Source organism: Plodia interpunctella, chromosome 5 (assembly GCF_027563975.2).
Source record: "Plodia interpunctella isolate USDA-ARS_2022_Savannah chromosome 5, ilPloInte3.2, whole genome shotgun sequence".
In the NCBI taxonomy this organism is placed as follows: Eukaryota; Metazoa; Arthropoda; class Insecta; order Lepidoptera; family Pyralidae; genus Plodia; species Plodia interpunctella.
Genome location: NC_071298.1, coordinates 5,582,761 through 5,606,419, shown reverse-complemented (window position 1 = coordinate 5,606,419; position 23,659 = coordinate 5,582,761). Strand labels below are relative to the sequence as shown.

At 36.6% G+C, this 23,659-nt stretch overlaps 3 protein-coding genes across 5 annotated transcripts; 2 read left to right on the top strand and 1 right to left on the bottom strand.

Annotated features, from left to right (window-relative positions):
* The first annotated feature begins 3 nt into the window (after positions 1–3).
* LOC128670006 (uncharacterized protein) lies at positions 4–14,234 on the top strand. Of its 2 annotated transcripts, none has more exons than XM_053745320.1 (10): positions 4–426; positions 1,807–1,953; positions 3,089–3,184; positions 3,458–3,574; positions 6,137–6,212; positions 6,315–6,378; positions 6,680–6,772; positions 7,220–7,278; positions 7,853–8,002; positions 8,519–14,234. In XM_053745320.1, exons 1-10 carry the CDS (start codon positions 140–142, stop codon positions 11,210–11,212), a joined length of 3,783 nt encoding a protein of 1,260 aa, XP_053601295.1. In that variant the 5' UTR covers positions 4–139; the 3' UTR covers positions 11,213–14,234. The 2 variants fall into 2 exon arrangements, with proteins under 2 accessions (XP_053601295.1, XP_053601294.1); XM_053745319.2 differs by having other exon boundaries at positions 5–426; positions 7,847–8,002.
* A 58-nt stretch (positions 14,235–14,292) lies between these two features.
* On the bottom strand, positions 14,293–17,166 carry LOC128670011 (decapping and exoribonuclease protein-like). Of its 2 annotated transcripts, none has more exons than XM_053745329.1 (4): positions 15,777–17,166; positions 15,081–15,345; positions 14,838–14,976; positions 14,293–14,580 (listed from the first exon to the last, which is right to left on the bottom strand). In XM_053745329.1, the coding sequence occupies exons 1-4, from the start codon at positions 16,261–16,263 to the stop codon at positions 14,323–14,325; spliced, it is 1,149 nt and encodes a 382-aa protein (XP_053601304.1). In that variant the 5' UTR covers positions 16,264–17,166; the 3' UTR covers positions 14,293–14,322. The 2 variants fall into 2 exon arrangements, with proteins under 2 accessions (XP_053601304.1, XP_053601305.1); XM_053745330.1 differs by having other exon boundaries at positions 14,838–14,973.
* Positions 17,167–17,902: 736 nt separating this feature from the next.
* On the top strand, positions 17,903–23,597 carry LOC128670010 (uncharacterized). Its single transcript, XM_053745328.2, has 8 exons — positions 17,903–18,492; positions 19,355–19,475; positions 19,763–20,507; positions 20,784–20,992; positions 21,273–21,382; positions 21,942–22,148; positions 22,336–22,562; positions 23,213–23,597. Exons 1-8 carry the CDS (start codon positions 18,373–18,375, stop codon positions 23,442–23,444), a joined length of 1,971 nt encoding a protein of 656 aa, XP_053601303.1. The 5' UTR covers positions 17,903–18,372; the 3' UTR covers positions 23,445–23,597.
* Positions 23,598–23,659: the final 62 nt, after the last annotated feature.

Sequence of the window (23,659 nt, the reverse complement as noted above, 5' to 3'; positions counted from 1 at the left end):
CCCCTCTCTCCCTTCACTTCACCACAGCTGATCAAATGTCAAGAAAATGGAGTTTAGTTACGCATTTTATAATTTCAGATTAGAAAAAGTTACAATATGAAATCTAATAATGTAATTTTTGTAGCCTGCTTAGGTTATAATGGATAGTGCCGCTCCATTTCAACCGTGGGCTTCTGACGACAGTGCGAAAAATGTTAAAAGTGAAAGAGATCTAGTGGATGACGCGAAACTTCATCGGGAAAATGTCAATCATCCAAAACATACGCAAACTGCGTCTTACGATAAAGAAAGTGTCGCCGTTTCAAGCAACGCTCCTGGATCCTCTGGCGGCGCGACGTCCGGCGCTGAACCCGCCAGGGGTATTGAGTCCAAAATGGACTCTACCAAAATAGCTTCTATGCAGCAGATTGTGGAGAACACCATCAGGTATACTACAAAAAAATCTCATTCATTCACAATACAGTTTATTCTCCACATACTTAGTATGCCCCTCATGAGTAGTTCAGTGGAGACCAGTATTGTTCTAAATTTTGACAGCTGTCTATCATGTTGGTCTTCAGGTCCCATACAAAATACTGAAAGTATTTTGTTTATGTTCATGAATTATTCATCACATGGAAATGTTGTATCAATTTACTAGTGTTCAAATAACATGCACATGAGAAATAGTAAATTAAATGGTTTTTTTTTTTCAATCATTGTTTCATATGGTATGTTGGTAATGTGGATTGTATTGACAGACAAGAGTATATATGTTTTTGATAACTCACAACAAGTAAACATGCACAACTCTTTTGATGGATCTTGCACTTGCAGATACTCGGCGAGACAAAAGAAGTTGATCATTATTATGACTGCTTTAGCAGTTGTTTGTTCAAGAGCATGTTAAGAAGAGGTTGCTGTAGAGCCTATGGTCATGTTCTTGTAAACAACAAGACCCAATCTGTATTAATAAATTATATATCTACACAATAACAAAACAAACACACAAACTATTATAATTTCTTTGAATGTTTTTATAATATTAATAAAAAGGTTGTATATTTGCAAAAATATTACATTTATATAATTTTATCATACATTTTTCACTGGCTATGGGTGTGCAAATTTAAATGGAAAATATGATGCCATCTCACAAAAACAAAACTATTTATATAGACAGGCATGTTACTATATGACCTTGGTTGCGCAGTGGTAAAGTTCTTGCCTCTGAACCGAGAGGTCCCGGGTTCGATTCCCGGTCGGGTCATGATGGAAAATGATATTTCTGATTGGCCCGGATCTTGGATGTTGATCTATATATGTATTTGTTATAAAATATAGTATTATTGAGTTAGTATCTTATAACACAAGTCTAGAACTTTGTGGATAGCACAATCTGTGTGATTTGTCCTAATATATTTATTTATATTTATAAACTTTACTGCATTGTTACTTATTTTGTCACCATGAAAGTTATATCTCATCATAAATATATATTAATGCCTACTAGTGGACCCTGGGCTCCAACACTCAACATCTGAATCGGAAAAAACCAGGAAAATGAGCACAGATGAGAGAGAGAGCTAAGGCCCACAGCTCCTCCCCATACAATAAATTATATTGAAAAATCATTTTAACCATCAGTCTTATTACTGTCATGAATTTTATTACAATAGATACAAATTGGAAAAACAAATAAACATATTTCACATTTACATTAGTTTTAAGAATTTATATTATACTACGATTGTGGAATTTGGGCCTTGGTCCTGTATCAATTTCTTTTTACATATCTAAGGATTACTATTTACAATATGTTTGCAGCCAAGAAGGTCGACAAAGAGTAGGACAACTGTTGGAGGCAGTAGAAGCATTGTCAGGAGCGGAGAGGCTATTACTCTATTTGAGGTTACCCACTGGTGTGCCACCTCATGACCCATTGAAACAGCCCATAAATCCACTAGGATCCAGGTAATTATTTTATCAAATGTTTCCAAATGTCTCATTGGTATTCTGATGATATGATGCAGTTGTGAAATGTATTTTTAACTAGTGACCTGTTGCGTTTTGTATGTTTAAAGCTTTGTTTATAAATTGTCTAAACAACAGAGAAATCTGCATCGAAATCCATTACATGGTTTAAAAGAAATAAGCTTAGAAATTTTAAAGATTTGGCTGTGATTTTACAACCGGCCCCTATATATATACCTTTTATTAATATGTGATTTCATGTTCTTCTCATATAACTTCTAAACTATATTCAATAATTTGGCAAATAATTGCCTGCAGAAGTATTGATTTGTAACTGGCCTAATACCATGGGGTGTCAGTAATAGGTGTTTAAATATCGAACTTTTTAGCAGAGGATATTTATTATGGTATTGTTTGCTTTATTGTATTATATTGTTGCCATAAAATCCTACCAAACCTAATAGGTATTTATGTGCTATTCCAGGCAGCTTAATATACTGGTTAGTATTATATAACCATGTGTGATGCACATTCATGTGTAAAAAGTTCAATTTGTCCAATAGAATTTGTGAGGTTGAAGAATTTTAGGATTCACTGGAGAGGTTGCAAGATCCAGACTTTATTTACATTCCATTAGTTGGGCTCAATGGAAAAATATTTGTTATAATAAAGCTAATAATTTAAAAAACCTGTTGAGCACTTTCAAAGATGGCCTTGAACAAATAATTTGTATTCATATTGTATTGTGTAATATTAGCATACTGTTCACTGGTGATATGAAACCTATAGCAGAGACCTGATATGTATAGTCTATATTTATCTTTCAGATCAGTTTATTTTAAGAGACAGCAATATGAATAGACAATACTTTCATCTATTAATTTATGGAGTTAGTTAATTTACTACATCATAAAATCAAGTTTTCAATGAATTGACAATTGTTCATCGTAACATTATCACTGCATAGTAAAAAAAGTGCTTCCCGGAGTCTGTTTGTTTTTACCTATGTAGAGAGGATAGTGTGGAAGTGGGCCATAGAATATTTATATCGAAGTGTATCTAAGAATGTGATACAATACAGTGTTGACTTTTTTCACGGTAAATATGTAACGTTTCTAATTTTAAATAATTGCAGGGCGGAACTTCAGCAAACTGTAACATGGATACAGACCCATTTAGAAGTTGACCCTGACGTCTCTTTACCGAAGCAGGATGTTTACGACGAATATATGTAAGGATAATAAATATATCATTATTCTACGCTTTCCTTCGATTACTATTGTAGTCTCGAATGATTTGTTTCACAATTAGAATATATTGCACTACATCGCATTTCGTCTTGTAGCAATAGCATAAAACCGAATTCACGAATGACTATGGACTATTCCAATTTATGCGCGACTTACATCGGTTGTAATTGCCTACGTAATTGTCCCTCTAAAATCGAAATATATTTTAGAAAATCGAGATATTTTTATAATTATTTGTACATTTCCGTCAACAGAGCGCACTGTGTGAGCAGCAACATGAAGCCGCTGTCAACAGCTGACTTCGGAAAGGTCATGAAGCAGGTCTACCCCAGTGTGCGTCCACGGAGGCTCGGCACTCGCGGCAACTCTAGGTAACTTCACTTTTTTTATCATAACGTAATAAACCTTAATGACATAGGCATAAGATTCACAATGGTATATTCTGTTATAATAAATATGGTTTTACTTAACACTTTCCAAATATTAGGTCATGTTATTAGTATGATTTGCTTAAAATATACTCATAACAGCATAAAAGATAACTGTATGAAGAAATACATTCAATGATGTAATTAAATCTATTTATTTATCAGTCATTTGTAGTTTTGGTCACATACATGCAATGTAATCAGGAAATACCTATATACTAATGTGATATTTAACGAAACGATTACTCTCTTATCATTTGACTTACATTTAGATATACGGAAAGTAGCCATACGAAAAGATAAGTGGAATCTTTTGAAAATCACGATTTATACAGATAAGCGATATATTATGTTATTTTATTTTTATATATATACCTACTAGGCTGCGCCTTCCTATAAGAAGTACAGCATATGTCATTCCAGGTTATATTATATCCGTTTAAAAAAATTATAAAGATCTAGTAGATTAAGCGATTGAGTAACAAACATTCTCAAACACTTGTTCATACTCATCCTCACAAAACAATTACCTTGTCGCATATATAATATTAGTTGGACATTGTTGTAATAACGCTGATAAGTTCGATTGGATGATACACTATTTCTGGACCTACTGATCCAATTCTAATAAAATGATATTGATGTGTATCATATTCGTCCATATTTATGAGTAAGACTAACAAAACCACGTAAATATCACGTGTGCAGTAGTCTATTCCGGACACAAGGCACCCCCGGGGGGTGTCACGGGAACCCGTGCTTGGACCAGTGCAGTGGTAACCCCAGTCTTCACATACATACAACTATGACGAGTGATGCCACAAATTCAATTCACTGGAAATCAATGTAAATGTGCAATGTAAATATATTTTAATAATCGTCTATTCATACATATTAAAGTGATAAAAAATTGTGAACGAACGTCAATTTGTATTAGATAACGTATCCATTATAGTAAAACTGTAAACTATTTAAACTCTGGTTTATCTCACATGGGCACGAGTATGATTAATGATTAATTAGCTTACGTGATACATGCTTTTTTAATTATAAATCATTGTTTGTTTCATAAATGTTCTTTCGAAATATAATTTGAAGTTTGATATATGTAGAGAAATGTGATGTAGGCAATCTTCTATATATATTAAAGAATAAGCGTTTTTTACTAATCAACGCGCATCCCAAACCATGGAAGCTATAAACGCGAAATTTGGGCAGTAGCTTTAAGTTATTACGTAGTGCTTAGATAAGAAAGGAATTTTCGAATCATAATTCGATCCCCAAAGGGGTAAAAATTGGGGGTAAAGTTTGTATGAAAAATAACGAAAATCTTTACTGATCTACTTGACAATTGGTATAAATGCTATTAGCTTTTGCTCGGTATAGATAGCGTCATTAAGGAACTTACCTTCGGTTTTAATTTAAATAAAAAAAGATAATGTTACTCTAACGTGTACCCACTGAAGCTATATGTATACCCATTCAAATTCAAACTATTGAAAATATACTTTATTTTCAACTTACATATAATAACCATACATGCTTAAATGTATATAGGTACCGGTACCAGCACCTATTCAACCCTAATTTATATCACTAGTGAAATTGATCTGTACCAGCCACACTTTATGTACGAGCCGTTATCTTTGACGTACGATAATTATTGCATTCGTCATTCTAGGTCATTGCTATTGAACAAAAAATATTATCTATGTTTTCTTATTATGTCAATTTCTTCTCACAGATCTTCATTTCGACTTCAGATTTGTGTGATTCAATATCCGTAAAGGTTATCAGTTGATATGTATGTTACACGCTGGGCTGATTTCGACATCTTTATATAAATCGAGGGAAATACATATATTTAACTAGCGGCCTGTCCCGGCGTCGCTTGAGTAAAACCATAATAAATTATATACACCTAAATAAATTATTAACCTTTCTCAGACAGAGGCCTTAGATACATGCGACAGGGAGTCCCCCTGTGATTATGAAACAAAATCTCTTGCGCGTCTGTCTGTCTGTTTGTTCGTGATAAATTCATAACCTACAAATTTTCATGCGGTTTTCACCAATAGATAGTCCTGAGGAAGGTTTAGGTGTATGATTTATTGTTATAATGAGCCCCTATTTTTATAATATGTTAGGATTTAAAATTATATGCGGGAAATATCACGGGAAGAAAAGGAGAAAAACACTAGACTATATGTAGTGTTTTTCTTATTTTAAAATAGAACATTTGCAAGCTCTAGTAAAAACTGTTTTGATTACAACATTTTACAGACAATACATTATAATGGAACGGTAATTTAATTTCGAGGAAAATATGCATGAATACATTAATTTCTGGGGCATTGTTATGACGTAGACGTAGTGAAGTAAATGGCTGACCAGTCATTTGAACTGTCACTTTATACTGATTTAGCAACAAATAACAACGCTGAACAAAAAGTTAAAACTTTATCTGAATCTCATAAAATTGGCTGGTGTTCTTTTTTTTTTCAGATATTGTTACGCTGGTCTGCGTAAGAAAATCAAATTGGAAGTGCCGCAACTCCCGGACTTGGGTGAATCATCCAAGGTCATTATCATCCTTGTTCATTAAGCCTAGCTAGATTATTTTTGATTAATCAATAATGTCCTTCAAAAAATCTATATAAATTTGATTTCATTAATTTTTCAGGAAGTAAATGTACCATCGAGGGAAACTGAGAGAATAGTCTGTGATTGGGCGGAAATCAAATTAGGTGAATATAATTGTCAACATTTCTTCATCTAGATGATAAAAAAAATTACACTGACCATAGAGTAATTTATTTGGAATTTACAATTGTGATTCTTTTAACACATTGACTTCGACAGATATTAACTTTTGGATAAATCTGCCCGATGAGATTGGCCACATAGACCTATCCAATACATGTGAAACCCAATTTTTAATCTTTTCTATAAATTACATATCAGCTATCAATAAAATAGGACTAATATCGTATATATATCTCACAGATGTATCTATATTTAATATTGAAATGTTTGTAATGTGGCCAGGCATGAAGTTCTCCAGCATATCGGAGCTGTCGCGACACCTGACCAGCGCGCCGCCGGGCCCGCCCAGCAACTCGCCGCCGCCACAAACACAATGTAATTCTTTTTATTACTTACAAACTGCACATTGAAGGAGGTGGCGTTGTATTGGTCCTCACAAATTTAACCCAGTCGACACGCTAAAACTTACAATATTTTATTTGCTATCGCATCAGGGCTTCCAATTTTAAAATCAAAGCATATATTCAGAAATTATACATTTCACAGTCACTTTTCCACGTATTAGAAAGTTTATTGCATGGTTTATCGCCTTTTCACGCTTTATCTAGACAGGCGACTTTTTTGATCTGAATGATGAATCTTGAAATTTTGAATACATTATAGTCAAAGATAAATTTCCTAGAATTTAGAAACGACCACCGCTTCAGAGGGAATGCCGAAAGAAATGAAACAGTGTCGGAATATTTTCGATATCCTGTATTATATTACAGTGAGGTTTTTATATTTCTTTACAATGAGGGTCTTATATTTTTACATTTTCAGTACCGCAAGATGAAGCGACGAATCAACAGTTAATGAAGCAGCTCAAAAGGAAAATTCAGGTAATTTTTAGATAACATACATTACCTACTAAGAAATGTGGCCTATTTCCAGCATTTGACTGCTTATTGATTAGATGATGATAGTAAGTAGTATAATATTGCGCTTTTGGGAATAAGTATTTGGTTACATCTTAAAAAAGTGTAAGCGGTTTTTCTGTAAAATATGAGCTGTCTACCCATTTCTAATGCACCCTATGTTGGAGCACTAAGCGTTCCACCTTCTTCGCACCTCTTAAACCCTCATACCCTGCGTGAGTTTATATATACATCCTATCCCGTACCTTGATGAGATGTAGTGCTGAGGCAGCGCTTAACTTAGTTACCTACAATACAACGGTGGAACATTAGTAAATCGTTGTGATATACAGTCAAGAAAATAAATTAACCCTATTTTTAATTAACTTTTTTTTTTGCCATTGTAATACGAAATAAAAAGCTCAAGATACACACCCAGTGTTGCCAGCCAACGGAAGACTACACACTTACTGTACAGTTATGTGTGAGGACACAACCTTGTTTAATACTACAAGAACCAAGTAAATAGGTCGATAACTGCTATTTGTGTTAGACACAGGGCACGCCCGGGCGGCCGAAGAAGAACAAGAGCGTGGGCGCGGCGACCGAGTCCCCGCCCTCCACGTCCTACAGCCATCTCCCCAAGCCCGAGGAGTTGCCGCCCGAACCCACGTACGGCTATCAGCCGCCCTATGTGCCTGTTTATGAGGTAACTACTATTTATACCAAAGTATGTTTTGTCTCGTTCTGTCAATGGCAAATGTTTGAGTGCAATAGTGACATAATTTACCTTGAAGTAAATAAATATAGTAAAATATTTAAGATCATTGTAATCATTCATAGACTGTGCCGTGGGATGATTTATAGCTGGTTGAAAGTCCATTAAAAAAAGAATCTCGACGAATTAAATCTAGAAACCAACAAATTTTGATAAACAAAATTGGACAATTATAAATGCGAAAGTAAGTTCGTTTGTTATCTCTTCACGCTTTATCTCCTCAACTAATTTTTTTGGAATTTTTCATACATATAGTTAAAGAGTACGGAGAAGGACATAGTCTACTTTTCATTCCGGGAAAAAGGACATGTGTTTGTATTGTCGTTGTTTTGTATTCGAACAACGGTAATAAAGACTCAAGCCGCCATAAAGACCCTTTTTATTTGGACGACCACAAATATAAGTCGGAATGTTGTAGATTGGAATAAAAAGAAAGTGTACCGTCAGGTGCGGACGCCGTACGCGGCGCCGGCGCCGACGCCGGCGTACAGCGCGCCGCCGCGCGCGCACCCGCCGCCCAGCCACGAGTTCCGCGCCGCGCCGCTGCCCTTCCCCGCGTACGCGCGCGACCTGTCGCTGCCCGCCGAGCCCAGCCTGCCCATCAACCTCAGCTGCGACGCGTCGCTCGACCTGTCGCTGGACCTGTCGCCCGAGCGCGACTGGCGGAGACGCGCGCCCGAGCCGCGGCCGCTGCCCGGCAAGAAGCTCATCCTCGAGGCCTACCACAGCGAGCGCGCGGCCGAGTATCTGCCCAAGAAGATGCGCGCCGCCGAGAGCCTCGGCGGCAAGCTGGCGGCCGCGCGCGCGTCCTCCGCCGCGCCGCCGCCCGCGCCGCCGCCCGCCCCGCCCGCGCCGCCGCTCCTCCCGCCGCCCGATCGAGCCGACCGTCCGGCTTTTTTAGAGGATCCAAAAAACTTAACGAGCCGGTCCACAAGCACCGCCGCGGCGCTGGCCCGGGAACGACACGAGGCGGCGAGCCCCCCGCGGTCGGCGGAGGCGCCCCCTGAGCGGCGCCCGCTCGAGCCCGACCTCAGCAAGACGCCCGTCATCTGCGAGGAGAGGCACGCGGAGATCCTCAACAGGGAGCGCGTCATCAGCATCTGCAACATCGACAAGCACGACCTGGACGACTACCTCAACGAGGGCAACAGCCAGGAGCACGAAGAGGAGCTGCTGCGCTACTTCAACCAGCGAGACGCCGACCACCCCTCCCGAGACCCCTCCCAACCCGCGCCCGCTTTTTTAGAAACCGGCCCGGACCCGCCCGACGAACATAGCCAGGGAAAAAATGAGAAGATATCGCAGCTTCGGGAACTATTGGCCAAGAATTTGAAGAACCAGAGTGGGTCCGCTAATAATGTAATCCCAGATTCCCAGCCCGATCTCGAGTCGCGTAATTCGCAAGAGATCCTCCCGGACCAGATACCCAAATTGATTCCCGTCACGGAAGGGGCCTTCAAACCCCTTTTAGGGAATACCGGGACGGATGTTGCAAATGGACCTATATTGACGAACCAAAACATTACTATGAACGGAAATAAAAATGGCAACACAAATCCTGTAGAAAATGGCGCCTCTTTACCGTATGTTAATGAGAATACACCTAATCAAACCATTGCAAAAGCAACAGGTCCGCACAATTACAACGGTCACTCTCACAATGAACCACAAAGTCCAAAAACAAGAACACAACAATACGAATTCGTACCGATATCTGATGGGTGCCATTCTCCTGGACACTTCAGTTCGAAGTCTCCCTTAGGGTTCGGGCAGCGAGGTCATAGCCCCACAAAAGTGAACAAGCCTGCAATGATGGGCGGATCTTTGCAAACGTCTCCCATATCGCACAGCACTGCAGCGAGTCCTTTCGTGAGCCCCAGGAACACGCCAGTGCCGCGCTCGCGGCTCTGCTCGCGCCCCATCCCCAAGCTCAACGGAAGGAAACGAAGAAACCCCCTGTCATTAGGCATGGCTGACGCCAAGCAATTCGCGATGCCGAACGACCAGAAAATCATGACCAAGACGACACAAGACATCTGCAGACAAATAGGCATTCCAAATAAATACTGCCAACCGTTGCAACCTATGTCGGCACCGCCTTCGCCCAACATCCTGACGTCCCAATACAAGACCCAAATGTTCGGAATGCCAAACGGTAATAGTAACCTTCACAGTTTAAATTTCTTACCGAACGCGCCATTCAGAGATCATATGAACGGCGAGCTGAGCCAGCCACTGTCGGCCGACCCGCTGTCGAGCGAGGTGAGCCAGTTCTTCCCGGAGACGCCGCTGCAGTTCCGGCCGGCGCTGGACGCCTTCCGCTCGCAGTCCGTGCCGCTCAAGAACATGAACCTGGGCCTGCTCAGCTACAACAACACGCCCGTCGGCTCCGTGCCGCCCACGCCCGTGCCCAACGAGTTCTGCGATTTTGGCTCCCTCACCGAAACCTGTGATATATCCAAGGCCGGTCTCAACCCCGAAACCCTAGATAAAATTTATAACGCTATAGATAGTAGCAACGACGTACTTAATTCTAGCGCCACGGCCGGGTTGTTGAATTCAGCGGACCATATGAGAAACGGATGCGACCCCTTGCCGAACCAGCAGATACTTTCGGACGAGCACCTGCGCTCGCTGATGCCCGGCGACCAGCTGCTCGACAGGAACAGTCAGTTCAACCAGACGTTCAGCAGCGACGACGCGGCGCCCGATAACGTCGACGAATTTTTGAAACGAACAAACAGCCTGGAGTTCGATCTGTCCGAATTAGAAACAGACAAAAGCAAGTACTACACGTCGCGGTCGGTGCCCAGTACGCCGCTGCCGTACAAGCGCGCGGCGGGCGGGCCGGCGGAGCCCAGGCGCGCGCGGCAGCTGTTCCCGGACGGGCCCTATCCGCCGCACAACGGCATCTCGTCCAAGTCCGTGCCGTCGACGCCGCAGCTGGCGGACGAGCGCAGCGTCTTCAGCTACAGCAACCGTGACTTCCTCATCAACGGCAACTCTGTCTGCGGCACCGCGCAGCTGCCCGGCATCGTCGTCGACGACGACCGGGAGCTCACCTCTCCCCCTTACGATATGCTGCAAGGAGACATCCTAGAACCCCTCACGCTGGCCGACCTCGACAACGTCGATCTCTAGTCAGCCATTCTGAGAATCCCCCTTTGTAAATATAGATGTTAATTTCGTTTATTTTTATAGATACCGAGATATTGGCTATCTTTGAGTACAATGTTATTTGTATATGCCTTCAGTGAAGGTAAACAATTCTGTGCATACCTTATTTTAAATATGGATCGCACGCTCCCAAAATTTGAGTCAATATACAATGCACCATTTAATATGTGATATGATGAACATATAATGTGAAATTATTAGAAAGTATCTAAGCTGCAATAAACAATTAGGAGATTATAATCTTCCATATAAAATTAATTGGACAAGCACAGCACTAAGTTAATTTCAAAATATAGTATCTAATTTATTACATTGTCTGAGTGTTTAATGTTGTAAAGTGTGTGCATATATATATATATACTTGTCAATATGAACTATGTCGCTTTTGCAGCTAGAATACGGTAGACAGTTCTTGTATAATGTTTTCTAATGTCCCGATTGTAAATAGCAAAATGGTATGTATCAAGACAATATAAAGCTCATAATCACAAAACAACATCGAATTTTGATATCTATATTGTAATATGTATGTTTAATATAATACAATCATATATATTAGAATACATACAAGTTAACGCGAAAGATACCATCAATTGCGTATACAAGTAGCTATGTAGTATATACAGACCAATGCAGCGTGCCAAGCGCGCTTAGTGAATTAGAATTGAGTTTGGTAAGAAAAATATAAATAAATATTATAGTTTATGAGAAAATGAATTTATTGTAAGTTAGCACAAAGATTAATATATTTTATTATCACATAGGAGTTTTACTGATATACTAAATTTAAATAGGACGCATGAAATGCGTAGTGGAAATTGAAATGGCCAGTATGGCTGCAGTGAGCTTATAGGAGACAATTTCAGTTCAATATTATTGTTGTTGATAAGGTTGGGGGTCGGCCAAACCGAAACTAATTAAACAGGGTTTGATAAAGGCAATTACTCGGTAATTCATTTTGACTTGGCACCTTGTGTGATACATAAATTATATTTATACCGACGTTGCAAAATCAATGATTTGCTTAAAGTAATGCCTTCATGAAAACTAATATGGTAATGCAGAAGTATTGACAAAATAGAAAGTAGGAAAGTGGAACCTGGGGTAAGATGCTTGATGGCGGAAGTAACTGGCAAAAAGCTCAGATAAGAAAGAGAGAGACATGCAGGTAGGATAGAGATATATTAAATCATGCAATAAACAAGATTTAATATATCTCTATTGCATATTTATCCGTACTTTATAAGGTTGGCGACTTCTATAGTTTCGAGGTCCAAAATGATGTAAAAGTATGATAATGATGTCCAACTGGTCTGATAGATTACTTACTGCACATTTCTATCACTAAAATTGTTGCTCCATGTTGGATCGGTGTGCTATTTTTTGAAATGTAATTCGTCAATCATGCGACAAAATAATGATTTTCTTTATGTAACTAACCGAACCAGTCACAAAAGGTGCTCGCACCTCGCGCCCCCACGCAACCTCTAGTTTTCTTTATATAACTAAACGAATCAATGAGAGTTTAAAATTTCAAAAAGAACACTCCAGTATTTTGAACGCTGTATTTACCTGTTACTTGCGGCCTAATGTGTAATATTTGTTAGTTATATAAATTTATGTTTTAATTATGTTTTTTTTGTAGCAATTTAACTATTTTATCGAAATATTTATACCCATATATTTCCTTGAACTGTGCCTATTATGGTTATAATAAAGCTTAGTAGTCGGTTTGTTACAACGCTAGTACAAATAACACTGAATCAACAGGGATATTATATCTATAGATAAGTGAAAACCAAGACTGTCAAAGTTTGTAGATATTTTCGCTGCAGATTATTTCATGATCACTACCTATCTAAAAGAGGTCATATATGATACGCCTCGGTGGTCAGTGTCAATATTATTCCAATTTGGTACAATTTACCAAAAGCTAGTACCTAATTACTCTAAGTTGTACGTTCTAACTCTAAGGTACGTTTTATATATGTTAGGCGGTAATGTGACTTGTAAATATTATATTATTTTTCACTTGTTCAGATTAATCTACATAAATGACGCGGAATACAAAGTAACGTCCAAATAATCTCACACTAATTTATTGCCTTTTAAGTATACATAAATAATATATAATTATGTAGGTACAGCATAAAAATAATAAAGCGTATGTATACTGATTATATGTGCGCTCTGTTTTTTATTGTATCTTAAAAATAAACTATTCTACTATAACTAAAAGAAAACACTTAATGCTGATCTGGTCCAATACATACACCATGGGTAAACTAACATTAATAAAAATAATTACTGTGGTTAAAACCCAAATACTTCCATCACTAAAAAGTTAATAAGTTAGTGTGAACATAACACAATAACAATTTCTTGGTTCAAAAAACTGCACCGATTTTTGCTGAGTGAGATGATAAACAAAATTGGTGTATTACGACTAAATGGCTGTTAATGTACTTTTCTGTCATTTGTGTATAGTTTTATTGATTGAACGGTTATTATAAATTAAGTGTCATCAATATATTTCATTAAGCCTTGTGTAATTGACCATCCACAACATTATCTTAGTACCTTATTATAACTTATCAAATTGCAATCACATAGCACTGTTAATAGGAATGAGTGTTTCCATGTCTGTTCACATACTTACTAAATAAGAAATATATAATTTTTTATGTTATAATCAGACATGTGATGAAGATTTGTTACTAAAAATCAATAAGTTATGTAAAATGTACATTATTAACAAATGACTAGACGTATTATTACATGACACTGTTTAATTTTATTACAACTATGTTGTTCTGTTAATATTTTTGTTTTTATTATTTCTTTTTTGTATAATGTATGATAATGAATTAGTTTTAATTTGTATGTTTATCTTATAAGGAAAAAATAATCCATGTTGTTGATTAGTCTTTTATGGATGTTGATTTACACCATTTGCTATGCAGTGATAATAAATGGTATCATAGTATATTGAATTAATTTTATTTTCCAACAAATACATCTTAAAAATGTTACATATAAACACATTGCGTACTCAAAATATTTATTTACTTATTTTAAATATCTCTATTTTTACCATAATCATCACAAAACCAATTGGGTAGTATGGGATCATCATCATTATTGTAGGCTCCTGTGACACGTACTGGATTCCCAGGACTCCATTCCAGCAATAAAGATATCATGGGTAAAGTCTGCAAATTGTTCAATCCTTGTTCACCACATTTATGTTTGATTTCTCTTGCCAAACATCTCTTCACATATGTGAAAAAATCGTCCAAGAAGTTGAAGCAGACATTGGGATTCCAAAACCTCTGCAGTGACAAAAATATTTTTAGTTAAATTTAAATATTTTTTTTAGTTGTTATATTTGTTTATAAATTTTTATAACATAGCTAATTTCTTTAATTTTATTTGGATGCAGACCATGGAATTACACTCTTATAACTCTGTCAAGTATGTTGTATTTTTTTTTCTTTTCTAGTTGTTATGGTACCTATATAGACAGAATTACAGCAGCTAATTATATTACTATGTAGCAATTAAAATTGTTTCAGTGACTGGCACATACTTCAGACATTTTCACAAGGTCTCGAAGTTGAAAAGTTTTCAGTTCTTCCACAATGCCTTCATCATTTCTATACCCACATAGTATTGTGTCGATTCCAGCAAGAAAAGATTGACACCACCACTTCTTTGTTTTAAACCTTCTGAAAACAAAGATAACATTTTATACTCAACCTTTCATAGTACTATTTTTCTGGCAAAATTAACTTCTTTTACACTTAAGTGAAAAACTGCCTTTTACTGCTACCTAAAGCTTGTTTCCTGTCTTGGGAATTCTATATGTCTGCTGGTTTTCAATTCTACAAAGTGTGCATTTGACAAATATTGAACAACTGCTTCTGGTCCAGCCTCAGGTTCAGGTGGAGTTGGTACTGATGTTAAATCACAATGGATGCCATCCATTTCTGCTCCATAAACTATAGTGTGAATATTCAACTTTGTAGTAAACACTAATGAAAATTCCTCATTTTCATCAACAGGAATGTTAGGATTAGGTTCTAAATGAGGTTTATCTGAAAGAAAATGCAGAGAAAGAAACATTTATTTGTAAAAAACATGAGTAATATAAATTGGTGTTAAAAGAAAAAGCTAAGCCTTCATGTATTATCAACTATGGGTATGTAAAAATCAATAAATGAGAAACATGCTTTAAAATAAATTATAACAAAATCGGAATACGTAATTTATACAACAATTTATGAATTTATCTAAGTCTAGTAACATTTATCAATTAATAGTCTTGAAATTTAAATTTATTTACAAATCAGTAGTAAATAAATTTAAATTTAAGCTTTTATGATCTAGAATTTTGTTGTAATTTTTTTTACCTAATAAAAAATTTCTGGCAGCTTGCAGAAAATCTCTCTTGGTAAAACAATAATAAGTTTCCAGGATTGAATGTGTATATGCTCTATCACATATTTATATTTATTAAATTATATACCTGATAGTACAAATTGTTCAAATTTATATCCCCATGATGAACATTTTTTTTCATGTTCTGTCATATTCTTTTTCCGCCTAATACTTTCTTCAGTGTCTCTTGCACAAAGATAAATATTGCCTTTAAATAAGATTACCACTATCTTCCAAGGATCTTTGTTCTCGTAAGGAGTAAGAGCCAAACAAGTCATAAGTCCACGATAACAGAAAAATTTTGAATTGTCCAAATTTGTTTCCAAACAAAAATTAAGTCTTTTCTCATTTTCCAACAGAAAACGCAGTAATTCTGTTAGTTTGACATCCAAGTCTGGTGGTCTGTGAATGCATTTATCTATATGCAAATTCAAATCAAAATGTACTCTTTTACTTTGGAGTTGCCTGGCAAATTTTAAATTTTCCAAACCAATATAACCTAAAACTTGTGGACGACTAAAACGTGGAAAAGCTTTTGTATAATTATTAACATGTGTATAAAGCTCAGGCTGCATGTTTCAATAGTAATATTTTAGTCTATATACTTTTTGTTTACCAACACACAGATGGATGCTTGGAAGTTATTACAATCCTTGCTTATTATTGCTCGCTTTTATAACGTAGGTACTATGATTAGTTAGCTATATTAGTATAGAACCATCGTATTCTTTTCTAAAATGTCTTCATGGATACGATCACGGAATAACACACTCACGGAAAGGATGGTGTAGTCCCTGAAGGACCTACAGAATCATGACAGAATAAAACTACAACCTGTGAATACAACACACACACTTCGATAGGTAGGTAACAGATGACAGAGCTTTTTAACCATCACAGCCAGCACAAGCACGCACAGTCGAATTTATATTATCTACCTAGATATATACCTATCTAGATAATATTTAGATGTCTCTAAACTCTTCAGTGTACAATGAAATGTGATTCCCCGTTTTCAGCGTGCAGTGTTGGTAGCTTAAGCTTAATAAATTAAAAATGGTACGAGATAAATTAAGTTGCTTTTCGTTCATATTGAACTGAGTGAAGTAAATAATGTTTCAGCGTGAAAATTACTAGCATCATATAAAATCCGAACACATCCGTGCAGACTACCAAAAACTCCGTACGTAAACGGACCAATCCGAACATATGGCAACACTGCTACATTGAAAAACAACTACCTACCTACTATTGGAAACAACACGAAGTACCTACCATGGAATTAGTAGGTACGAAGTACTTACTATGTATTGGTCAATAAGTTTTTAGGGAAACAAAATGTTTTTCTGGTGCTTTCGACTGACTATTCCTTTACTCGCGAGTTGTGGCGAGTGTGTCCAATAAAATGTGGTACTTACAATAGAACCGAATACAACAGAAATTATGCGCAAAAATTGCAAGACTAATCTAAAACACCAACTCACAAAACTTCTTTTAACATGGTCAGCCTCGTCGCACGAAGATTTCGAAGCTCTCTCTCAGCACGCGTTTATAGTCACAGTGAGCTTTCCAGATAGGTAAGTTCACACTCGCTGTTGATGTTGATGTCGAGTCCTTTCCAGACGAGGAGTTTGAAATCATGTTCCGAGGCTTCTGGGTAATAAATTTGATATGGTGGCGAATCAAGCAATCTTCTTGAAATTTTCCATACATATAGTTTGAACTACGGAGAAGGACATATGGTACTTTTCATCCCGGAAAAATAACTGCTCCCGCGGGAAATCACACGTGAAAATCAAATCGTCAGAAGTGTTGCCACTTTAGCAGAAATTAACGGGTATTACGTATCTCATACAAAAAGGGATGTGCACACCATGGAATTATTAGCCACTGTTTGCCGCGCGCGGGGCTATTTTAAATCTATGGTTTGCCGTGCCGTTTACAGTGGTGGGTCGTAGTCGTCGTTTTTCGAGCCAACGAAACTCAACTGTTTTTGTTCAACAAGCAACTATTTACTAACTAGTAGGCGTTGCCAACTAGTTTAGTACAACGTAGCTTTGTTTTTTCATCTGATTCGTATCGTTTTTGGCTCAACGCGTTGCACGTAGACAAAACAGTTGAGAACATAAGTTAGAAAAAAAAAACAGTTTTTTTCTTTCACACTACAGTTCTACGTTCGGTTGTTTCCGTGGCACGCCATGTATCGCGCTCGCCGCTCGCGCCGCGCGTTGATACGTTGGAAGCAAACCAGTTTGGTATTCCAACTACTTTTTCAGTTATGATTAAACCAGTTGGATCGTTGAGCATAGAACGACTAGTGTGATCATTTCATTTACCGACGAGCCACAAAAATTACGCGACTTTGCTCGCTCTTACCTGATTTAGTCAAGAAAATTAAAAAGATATAAAACGTCAATGCCAATATCTGTTGCTTCGTGTAAATTTGTTTAGCTAGGTACACCTATCAATGTGTTGAATGTCTTGCTCATTGATTTTGGTCTTGCTTGGTTGGTTTTTGAATTCGCCGTCCGTTATATTATTTAAAAACTGGTCTTGCAGTTGAAGTGGTTGTTTGTTAGGACTCCGGTTTGGATAGACATGAATTTTCATTGACACAACACTTGCTTTTTGTAACATTTTTTGTTTGATTTGTGATTTGGTGATTTGTGGATGAATTCAAAATCATGGATGGATCTTTCCATAAGTGCAGACTATGTTTGAAATTAGGAGAATTCTGTTCCATATATGAACAGGATGAGTCTATTAAATTATCTGAAATGGTAATGTCCTTCGCGAATGTTCAAGTAAGTATATCAAATTATAAAACTGCTTCTGAATAACCAACAACTATTGCCTTGAGTACTGAGTTCCACTGCTGGAACTGCAATTATTTGGTTGGGAATTTAGTTGCCATTTGATTGGATAAGTATAAATTGACAGTAGAAGATAAAGTGAACTATGTTCTGAAGGGGCCTTATTCAAGTACTATCCTCACCCAGTTACTATATAAGTGCTTCATGTTGATGTTGAAAATACTCTCTCGTCTCTGCATGTTAGTGGCTTCATTCAGGGTAGTGATGCCATGCAACTAAAAAAACTTGGTAAGTAATTAACCTTAAAAACTAAGATTCGATTGTCGTTTTACAACCAGTCGCCTACCTGACGTCAAGAGAATGCTATTGTTGACTATCAGCTGCCAAGGCTATGTATCCCCTAGTCGTGTTGTACCACAATTATGAGAATATGGAGTGGTCCTATTCTAGGGCGGCAGAACCACACGCCATAACAAAACAAAATTATTATCTTTAATATCATTACCATAGTACCTACCTACTAGTTAAAAATTCATATGAATGTTCATATCTATGTCTGTCTTTCATATGTTGTTTTTATTCTTACAAACATTTAACTTGTAATTTCATTAGTCATGTTTTCTGTATATAAACACACATGACTAATGAAATTATTCTTATATCGTATATTAAATTTTATCTACCTTATACTTTCCATTTCACAAGGTTCAACTGGTATGAAATGTATTCCAACTAATATTTATAATGTTTTAACAAGGCACAAAAACCACAAAATTAATTCTTTCAATTAAATATTAAAATAATTAATATTTTATAAATTAATAAAATATTTTCCTTTTGTAAATATTTTTAGATTTATGAAGGGGATGGACTGCCAGACAGGGTGTGCTCTACATGTATTGAAAACCTAAGTACTGCTTACCTATTTAAACAACAATGTGAGAGGATTAGCAATGTATTAAGAAAATCTCCTGGTAAGTACAAAACACGACATGGTTTTAGAAAAATACAAAACTACTCTTTGTTTGAAATTGACATTAGTCTTTGAACAAGTTCAAATGTCAATTTTTCAAGTATATAAGTATGTTTTTCATGTATATATATGACAAAGTAGGTACCTGATTGTGATAAATAAAATAAATATAAAATATGATAATCAAGCTGACCAATTCACCTCGGCAGCACCTATTCACCCTATTTATAGCATTTTTTGATCTTAATGAACTTCTTCACTTCTTATGAAAGCTAAACTTGTTTTCAGAATCTCATTTAGTACAACCCAGTAAAACGGATTATAATGATTTATTCAATCAAGAATTCCGTATGCACTCCATATATGGTTCCATTGAAGGTGATAATGATCAAAATAGTGTGAAAGATGCAAATATCGAAAACCATGTTGAGAATATCCATGAAGTAAGTGATGATACTGATAGTGACATTGACTCAGTTAAATGTGTGTATTGCAATGAGCACCATAATAACTTAGCACATATTTGCCATGTTAAATGCACCATTGAAAACAATGCACTACAGAGGTCAAGTAGTAGTGAAACATTAGTAGCATCAGAAATTGATCCTATAAAGCCTGTTATGCCAGCTGATAAAGCTGCCTCTGTTTTTGTAGCCTGTGTTCTGTGTGATGAAAAGTATGATCAGTATGATGATTATGTTCTGCACATTAACAAATGCACTACTAATGTGAAAATGCGACATTTCGTATGCCCTATATGCCATGAAATATTTTCTGATAAATTGGTCTACTTGGACCATTTGAAAGTATACCATTTTAAGCAAGGCAAGCCACCAGTGCCACTGGACCCTGGGGTCGACTGTGTGGATAGTTTCACTGCAATCTATTCACAAGCAAAAAAACCCAAAGTGCGTCGGCAGATAGGTTGGTCTATAGAAGATATATACCAAGAGATAGATTGTGTCAAACCAGAGAACAAACAGACACCCACATCCAGTCCAATAAAAAATTTCTTTTCCAAATTGGGGAATGAGTGAGTTAAAAGTCCAATGTTGGCATGCCTGGGGTAAACTTGCTTTGCAAATAATAATTTTATATTTAACTACTAACATTTTTTCTTCGAACTAAAATAATTTCTTAAGCTAATGAAAATTAATTCATCAACTCCTGCTTGTCTATTTCTTCTGAATATTCTGATGAGCCTATGCATTGATTGGTAAATATTAAAGCTTATGTAAAAAAAAATGTGATGTAAATAATATGATTTTTTAAATTACATTATTTAATTTTGAAGATGTTTTAATGACAGGTCATTCAGTAGGCAGAGTACTCCAAAGAAAGTGAGTTTTCGAAATTTTATTGAAAGCAGTAAAGCTAAGACATCCAATTATTTGCCATTCCGGAAATATATTGAGAGTTACCGGCAGAAGAAAAGAACTAACACTTACAGCCCCATCAAAGATGGGAAGTTGCAAGTTTCTAGTAAAATAAGATTATCTTTGCCGGAACCAGTGACTGGTAAGTACTTTTTTTTAACAATGCTTGCAAAAGTATATTGTAGATCGAGAAAAGAAATTATATTTTCTAATAAAGTGTATGTTGCCATGAAAACGCAAGTTGAATCTTACTTTCTGGATTTTAATAAAAATAAAATATAATAAGTATGCGCAGTATTAATTTTTTTTTTAAGTAGAATCAATTTTTGTACTGGTCTGCATTACATTTTATTACTAAATGATCTAAGATTGTAACACATTTGGAGAGAAGATGTTGCGACTGTACATATTGATTCTTGCAGATAGTGATTATGGATCTCCCAGCGGCACATCTGAAGAGTCTTGGCGGATGAAACAGCATTTGATATGCGCCTGTGAGAAGAAGATCTTCATGCTTTCGGAGTTTATTCATGTAGGTATACTTCAAAAATTGCTTAATTCACAATCATCACATTTTTACTCTCTAGTTAGTCAACTGCATTTAGGTAATTGATTAAAAATAGAGAGCATTACTTTTTTGCTATATACATCGTTATAGATACACTGGATCACATCTTACTATAAGGAGGATGGGCAAAGACGCGACCTACCAGCGGCGGCAGTAGGTGACATACTGCCACAAAATTAAATCTATGTGTTGGAAATAAGCATTACTACGATTACATCCGTGGCGGTGTAGTGGCCACCGAAATTCCCGGCACTGGCTAATATTTGTATTGTAATTTAAAAAAAATCGAAAACAAAAATCCCCCATAGCCAATTCATGAAATAATAATTTGTTCATGAATTGTCAGTGATTCCAGGTGTTACGCTCGTTTCTGTGTTTATACATATACATCGAAGTCGCGATGCAAGCAATTAGTGAGCGTTGAGCATTGTTTATTTATTAACTAAATAAACTTTCCAAAGCACAGGAGCTCAAGTCTCGCAACGACCTCCTTAGACATGGAGTAAAATTATTTAATTTCCAGGATAAGGACCGTATCGGCGCAATGATCAACGAATTGGGCGGAGTAGTAGCAGAGAACACGAAAATGGAAATGTTGGCAACACATTTTATATCGGTGTTGCCTAATGACACATTTACGGGTATGATTGTTTGTGCACTTGCGACTGGGAAGTGGTTGCTCCATGTCAGCTACATTTATGACAGTTTCCGTTGCAAAAAGTTCATGAAGGTACGTATCTGAATATAGAGTGGTAGTGTTGTTATTTATCACGTGTGAATCCTAAAATATGACGATACGAGTATAGTCAACAGTAAATGAATGAACAAATTTGTTTCTATTGGAAATAAACAAATTCATTATCTCTCCTGCATTTGACAAACACGTTTAATATATAAAAAACATAATTTAATTTCAGGAAAACATCTATGAATGGATGAAGCATCCCAAAATATTGGAGATAGATAGTACAAGTGTGGAGGTAGCAAAGGCTGCTGTCTTCTGGCACTTGGAGTTGCAGGCGCTCAACGCAAAGCATCCATTTGAAGGAAAGCAAGTAGTGCTCATCATGAAAAAAAAGTACCGCCAATACTATCACATGATCTTTAAAGCATTGAAAGCCAAGCCGGTTACATATGATCCACGGTAATTATAGACTTACTAGATTCTGGCTTCGCTCGTGTCAATTTCCCACGGGAACAGTATGAACAGTATGTGTCCCGTCCCGTTTCCCATTATTTGCCTCGCCCATTTTCCACTACGTGTCTCCGTCCCGTCTCCCGCTACGTCTCACACTCCCGCTTTCTGCAACGCGTGCCGTCCTATTTTCCATGACGTATTTACGTCCCTTTTTTTTTAATAACCACAAACGTAAATCAAACATTAATTTTCAAAAAATAGGTAATGCATTATTATATTTGAGGGTTAATTTTCAGAAAAATCTGAAACACGTATTCATTAATTTGTTGTAAACAACTAAAACCCAAATTTTCAAGTCACTAACTTCAACGGTGTAGAACATTAATATAAAAGTTTTTCACCCCTTTTGGGGTGGAATTTCCAAAAATTCTCTCTTAGTGCTCACCTACACTCCCCAGGGAACCTACATGCCAAATTACAGCTTCCTACGTCCAGTAGTTGCGGCTGTAGTACGTTGTCTGTCAGTCAGTCACTCAGTAACGCAAGAGTTTATATAATAAAATTAATTTTACTACTTAATCTATATACTATATTAATTATTATCTATATAATATATAGATTAAGTAGTGAAATCAATTTTAAATCTTTAATTTCAGAACGCCCGGGAGTTGCTGTTCGGCAGACTATTGCTTCGTCGACATGAAGGTTATCGAGAGAGTGAAACTGCGCTTCTTTGCTCGCCACAATGTCCCTGTGTTCCCCTACCAGTATATCCTAGTCTACCTGCTGAAAAAGGGCCGCGTAGACGACGAGCACAAATATTTATTGCAGGAATGCAAGAAATTTCCGTCAGGGGCCACCATTGATTTTTTAAACAATACTTATTAGTTTACAACACTATAATCAAATTATTCATATATTGGTTTTATTATTTTTGGAGAGTTTAAGAATGAAATTATTTTTTTTAATAAACTGCCATATTAGATTTATGTAATAGAAATAGATTATTTTAATTTTAAATAAAATAAAATAATATAAATTCTACTTTTTTAATTAAATAGAATTATGTATGACTTCTATGGTTGGATGTTATTGCGTTACGT